This window comes from Scylla paramamosain, chromosome 44 (assembly GCF_035594125.1).
Source record: "Scylla paramamosain isolate STU-SP2022 chromosome 44, ASM3559412v1, whole genome shotgun sequence".
NCBI classification, from domain to species: Eukaryota; Metazoa; Arthropoda; class Malacostraca; order Decapoda; family Portunidae; genus Scylla; species Scylla paramamosain.
Genome location: NC_087194.1, coordinates 4,802,515 through 4,808,708, shown reverse-complemented (window position 1 = coordinate 4,808,708; position 6,194 = coordinate 4,802,515). Strand labels below are relative to the sequence as shown.

Genomic DNA, 6,194 nt, shown 5'->3' with positions numbered 1-6,194 from the left:
TATTTTTATATGCTTGCCTTCTCTCGTGCTCTCATAGCCTATTTATTTTTGTTTGCATATCCGTGTTTCGTTTCTCGTATTTATTTTCGGTATAATTGCGTAATAGTAAGAAATGTTGCCGATGTATGAATTTTGATACTTTATAATTCCTTAAATGTAAGTTTCTACACTTTTCTCTCATTATCATGTCTCACGCCAGCTGTCACCCATCACACCTACCACACCACATCCATCCACAATGAACCCCACGATTTCTCAGTTACCCAGAACAGCCTTAGGAATACCCAACCTAAAAATTTATGCGTAGGTTAGACAAGGTTATGTTACGTTAGGTGAAATGTAGCAATGAAAGAACTAAATATGAGGCACACGTTTTCTAGATTCCATACACTGACTTGCTCCTCTCCCTTATATGAATAACAATACGTAATGAAAAACAGGGTATACTTCAAACTCCATACCTTGTGCCTACTTATCACAGCCTGAATACAAAGCATACGTACCTCAATGCAATAATGATACAATATACAAGATTTTTTTTTTTATCATCCTTATTGTCAGTGATGCGTCAGTTTTTAAGTTATTCATTTACTCTGTCAGTCAGTCAATCTATTAGTCATTTATCCCTCTAGTCAATCACTTAGCCTAGTCAGTCAGTCAGTCAGTCAGCCAGTCAGTCAGTCAGTCAGCCACCCACCCAGTCATTCATTCATTTATTCCTCTAATCAGTCACCAATCCATCCAATCATGCAGTCAAGTACACAATCAGCCAGTCAGTCAGCCAGCCAGTCCCCCAGTCAGCCATCACACCAGTCTGGGCATGTACAGCCTCTCCTCCAGTCGCTTGCCACGCTCGACACTTTCATATATCCAGTCAGGGGTCACCAAATGCCTGCCTGCCAGTTCACTTGCTCTAATCTCGCTTTCCTCCCTGGAAGTAAATAACAATACAGTGTTAGGAAGGTAAACAAAGAAGTGAAGAGAATTAGTAAACAAAATGACAATGTTATGAAGGTAAACAAAGGAAGTGAAGAAAATTAATACAATTATATAAAAGGCAAACAAAGGAAGTGAAGAGAATTAGTACACAAAATTATACAAAAATGATATACAAATATTGTTTAATTTCTTTTATCATTTTTGATACATACAAAAATATTGAAAATTAAACTTAAAGAAGATATTAAAAAAAAAAAGAACCATTTTCCTACCAAATAAAAAAAAATATACTGATAAAAAGAAACTAAACTCAAACAAAACAAATAAACAAACACATCTTTACAATTTCCCCACCAAATACAACACAACAAAAATTAAATAAATAAATAAAAATAAAAATAAAACACCATTATTTTCTTACCAAGTTGAAAAAAAGGTAAAAAATAAATAAAAATAAAATAAAAATAATAAAAAGATTACACAACTGACTCACGACTCACCCTGCAATAAGATGAGTCACTGAGGAGGGTGAGTCACTGAGCACCCCCCCATGGAGCCTTAGGGTGAGTCTGGCCAGCTGGTCCACCTCACCCTCACACTGCAGGAGGAGGAAGGGAAGGAGGATTGAATAGGATGATAGGAGAGGATAGGAGAAGAAAGGGAAAGGAGGAGAGAAGGAAGAGGAATACAGAATGAGAAGATGGGAGAGGAAAGGTGGAGTGGAGAGGAGGAAGATTGGAGGATAGGAGAAGAAAGGGAAGGTGAGGGAGAGAAGAGTGAAAAGAGTGAAGGGTGAAAGGTAAAAAGAGAGAAAAGGGAGGGAAGAGGAAAGGAGGTAGAGGAGGTGGATGGTGGAGGGAGGGGAGAAAAACACAATTAATGAACCAAGCAATAATAAGTGTTAGTTTTATTTAATAAACTAGCTTAAACTAACCAAACCTAGGTTGCTTTCTGAAACCATGACAGAAAAACAGATAAACAGCAGACAGACACAGAGACAAACAAACAAACAGAACATTTTAAGACATGCAAACAGATAGACAGAAGAGACAAACAGAATCTTACAAGACAGAAAGGCAAACAGTTCACAAAGACAGGCAGAACTGAGACAGAGAGGGAGCCAGAAAGACAGACAAACCAGAGAGGCAACCAGACAGAAACAAACAGAAAATTAAGAGACAAAGACAAATGATAAACAAACACAGACAAAACAAAGACAAACACAATCTTTTAAGAGACAGAAAGACAGACAAACCACAGACAGAGGCAAACAAACAGAAACAAGCAAAAACTTAATTAAGAGACAGACAGACAAACGATAAATAAGAACAGACAAAAGAGAGAGAAACAAGATCCTTTCAGACACACACACACACACACACACACACACACACACACACACACAAGCATCATCCAGGAGTCTTCAGCAGGCCAGGACTCACAAAGTAGGCAGTGACCCTCCTGAAGAGAGCCCTCAGGTCCCCAGGGTCACACAACTTCTCATCCATCTCACTCATCTCCTCCTCCGACAGCACCCGCCATGACTGGAAGGAAGATAGAAGGGTTCGTCAATGTTGCTTTTGTTCCATTTTACTAATAGACAAGAAGGAAAAGACTGAACTGACTGGAAGAGAAAAGAATTGAAGGGTTTGTCAATCTTGTTTCTTGTTCTATTTTATTAACTGACTGGAATGAAGGGCAGGGAAGGAGTGGAAGCGTTAGTCAGTCTTACCAAACCTAATCAAACTAAACCAAACAAAGCTAAGCCAAAACAAAACATGACCAAACCTAACCTAACCAAGCAAACCAAACTGAACCCAAGCAAACCCACTAGTACCTCTTTTTTCATCCTCATCATCACCCTTCTGAGAGTCTTCCCATCTGTAGGTTCAGTGTAGCTATCCCCAAACTGGTCAAACATATCTTGCATTACGTTCCTCTCCTTCTCCCTCAAATGCAGGATGTCCAGAGGTCCCCAGGGCAGCAGGCGACCACTGGAGCAGGACGCCACCACCCAGGAAGGAAGGACAACATTGTGTTTTGAGGAGGTGATGTAGTTTTGGACTCTTATAGTTGGTGTGTTTGCCACAATGCAGTGAGTGTTTGGACCTGTTAGTGGGAGAAAACAAAAGTTAATGAAGTGAAGGAAGGGGAAAGAATTGTTGTGGTGAAAGTATCTGTGTTTCCCTAAGAGTTTAATTGTGTTGGTGGGAGAGAAGGAAGGTTAATGAAGCGAAGGAAGGGGAAAGAATTGTTGTGGTGAAAGTATCTGTGTTTTCCTAAGAGTTTGGTTGTGTTGGTGAAGGAGAGAAGATTAGAGGGTGGTAATAATTCTCCTGTTATTGTTTATTTTTGTGTTCTTAGCGTTTGGTTGTGTTGTGAGAGAAGGGAGGTTACTGATGTGAAGGAGGAGATGAAAGAGAATAAAGAGGAAAGAGGAGAAAGGTGAAACAGTTAGAGGAGGAAATGTAAAGAGAATCATTAAGGAGGAAAAAAAGAAAGAGGAAGGAGATGGAAAGAAGGAAATGAAGGAAAAGAAACACAACAGACCCATAAATAAAATAAGCAGACATCACAAAAAAGAAAAGGAAAAATTAAACAAAGAAAAGGAGGTGGAGGAGGTGGAGATGAGGAAGAAGATAAAAAGACAGAAATGGAGGAAAAAAAAAAACATGAATAAAACAAGAAACAGATGTTGAGAAAAAGAAAATGAAAAAAAATCAGAAAGGAAAGAATATGAACAAAACAAAAGAGGAGGAGCAAGAAAGAGAAGAGAATAGGAGATGAGTGTTACCTGGGTGCTGTGTCAGGCTACCTCCATGCTCCACCACCATCATCTCCAGGGCCTGCTTGCTCATCTCCTCATCTCCACTCATCACACACATCTCCAGAGACGCAAATATTTCATCTTTCTGGAAAAAAAACAGTAATAATGAAAGTGAATAAGTAATGATGATAATAACATTGATAAAAGATCTTTCCACTAGGGGTTCATGGGGATAAGAGAGTGAATGTGTGTGTGTGTGGCAGATAGATAGATAGGATAGATAGGTTTACTTGCTACTACTACTACTACTACTATTATTACTACTACTACTATTACAATCTTTTTCTACCAGTGATCAGCAATGATAAGAGTGTGAATGATGTGTGTGTGTGTGTGTGTGTGTGTGTGTGTGTGTGTGTGTGTGTGTGTGTGTGTGTGTGTGTGTGTGTGTGTGTGTGTGTGTGTGTGTGTGTGTGTGTGTGTGTGTGTGTGTGTGTGTGTGTGTGTGTGTGTGTGTGTGTGTGTGTGTGTGTGTGTGTGTGTGTGTGTGTGTGTGTGTGTGTGTGTGTGTGTGTGTGTGTGTGTGTGTGTGTGTGTGTGTGTGTGTGTGTGTGTGTGTGTGTGTGTGTGTGTGTGTGTGTGTGTGTGTGTGTGTGTGTGTGTGTGTGTGTGTGTGTGTGTGTGTGTGTGTGTGTGTGTGTGTGTGTGTGTGTGTGTGTGTGTGTGTGTGTGTGTGTGTGTGTGTGTGTGTGTGTGTGTGTGTGTGTGTGTGTGTGTGTGTGTGTGTGTGTGTGTGTGTGTGTGTGTGTGTGTGTGTGTGTGTGTGTGTGTGTGTGTGTGTGTGTGTGTGTGTGTGTGTGTGTGTGTGTGTGTGTGTGTGTGTGTGTGTGTGTGTGTGTGTGTGTGTGTGTGTGTGTGTGTGTGTGTGTGTGTGTGTGTGTGTGTGTGTGTGTGTGTGTGTGTGTGTGTGTGTGTGTGTGTGTGTGTGTGTGTGTGTGTGTGTGTGTGTGTGTGTGTGTGTGTGTGTGTGTGTGTGTGTGTGTGTGTGTGTGTGTGTGTGTGTGTGTGTGTGTGTGTGTGTGTGTGTGTGTGTGTGTGTGTGTGTGTGTGTGTGTGTGTGTGTGTGTGTGTGTGTGTGTGTGTGTGTGTGTGTGTGTGTGTGTGTGTGTGTGTGTGTGTGTGTGTGTGTGTGTGTGTGTGTGTGTGTGTGTGTGTGTGTGTGTGTGTGTGTGTGTGTGTGTGTGTGTGTGTGTGTGTGTGTGTGTGTGTGTGTGTGTGTGTGTGTGTGTGTGTGTGTGTGTGTGTGTGTGTGTGTGTGTGTGTGTGTGTGTGTGTGTGTGTGTGTGTGTGTGTGTGTGTGTGTGTGTGTGTGTGTGTGTGTGTGTGTGTGTGTGTGTGTGTGTGTGTGTGTGTGTGTGTGTGTGTGTGTGTGTGTGTGTGTGTGTGTGTGTGTGTGTGTGTGTGTGTGTGTGTGTGTGTGTGTGTGTGTGTGTGTGTGTGTGTGTGTGTGTGTGTGTGTGTGTGTGTGTGTGTGTGTGTGTGTGTGTGTGTGTGTGTGTGTGTGTGTGTGTGTGTGTGTGTGTGTGTGTGTGTGTGTGTGTGTGTGTGTGTGTGTGTGTGTGTGTGTGTGTGTGTGTGTGTGTGTGTGTGTGTGTGTGTGTGTGTGTGTGTGTGTGTGTGTGTGTGTGTGTGTGTGTGTGTGTGTGTGTGTGTGTGTGTGTGTGTGTGTGTGTGTGTGTGTGTGTGTGTGTGTGTGTGTGTGTGTGTGTGTGTGTGTGTGTGTGTGTATGGCCAGCTTGTGTGGAGCTGCCAGCCTGGTATAAAGACAGACTGTTCCAGGGGTTCCACAAGGCAAGAACTGAAGACCTCTGATGTTTAAATACTTATTCCCATTTTTGACACTTACCACACCCTCACCTCCACCTGCTCCACCTTACCTTGACAGTGGAGGACACGTCGGCTGGGCGGAAGTGTAGAGGCAGTGACGGGCCCTCCACCCTGGCCACTGCCCTCCTCTTGGCGCCTCTCCCCCCATCCAGTTCATCCCCACAGTGCTTCATTGCCAGCTTGCCACTTGCCTCCTGTGATGGAAAAGTGATGTGAGTGTGTGTGTGTGTGTGTGTGTGTGTGTGTGTGTGTGTGTGTGTGTGTGTGTGTGTGTGTGTGTGTGTGTGTGTGTGGGTTTTGATTCTTCTAACACACACACACACACACACACACACACACACACACACACACACACACACACACACACACACACACACACACACACAGTTAAATTATAAGGATACATAAACTAATTTAAATAGAGAGAAGATAAGAATGTGGGTTTTTTTCTTGTTTTTTAATGAAGTAGTAGTAGTAAAAGTCCAGTGCTATGACCATAAAATAAGGAAACACCTAAATACAATAACTTCATATTTAGGAAGATAGAACAATGCAAGGTTGACTCATAATCTTGCACACATCACACACACACACACACAGA

The 6,194-nt window shown here is 42.2% G+C and overlaps 1 protein-coding gene across 1 annotated transcript in view; it reads right to left on the bottom strand.

The window, feature by feature from the left end:
• Window positions 1-359: 359 nt before the first annotated feature.
• Window positions 360-6,194, bottom strand: part of LOC135094187 (DNA ligase 4-like) — a 20,226-nt gene continuing 14,391 nt past the window's right edge. The window contains exons 14-19 of the mRNA XM_063994041.1: window positions 5,644-5,787; window positions 3,734-3,851; window positions 2,777-3,048; window positions 2,382-2,483; window positions 1,440-1,537; window positions 360-931 (exon numbers count right to left, since the gene is read on the bottom strand). Of these exons, the coding sequence (XP_063850111.1) occupies window positions 805-931; window positions 1,440-1,537; window positions 2,382-2,483; window positions 2,777-3,048; window positions 3,734-3,851; window positions 5,644-5,787 (861 nt within the window). The 3' untranslated portion in view covers window positions 360-804. The remainder of the gene's footprint in view (window positions 932-1,439; window positions 1,538-2,381; window positions 2,484-2,776; window positions 3,049-3,733; window positions 3,852-5,643; window positions 5,788-6,194) is intronic.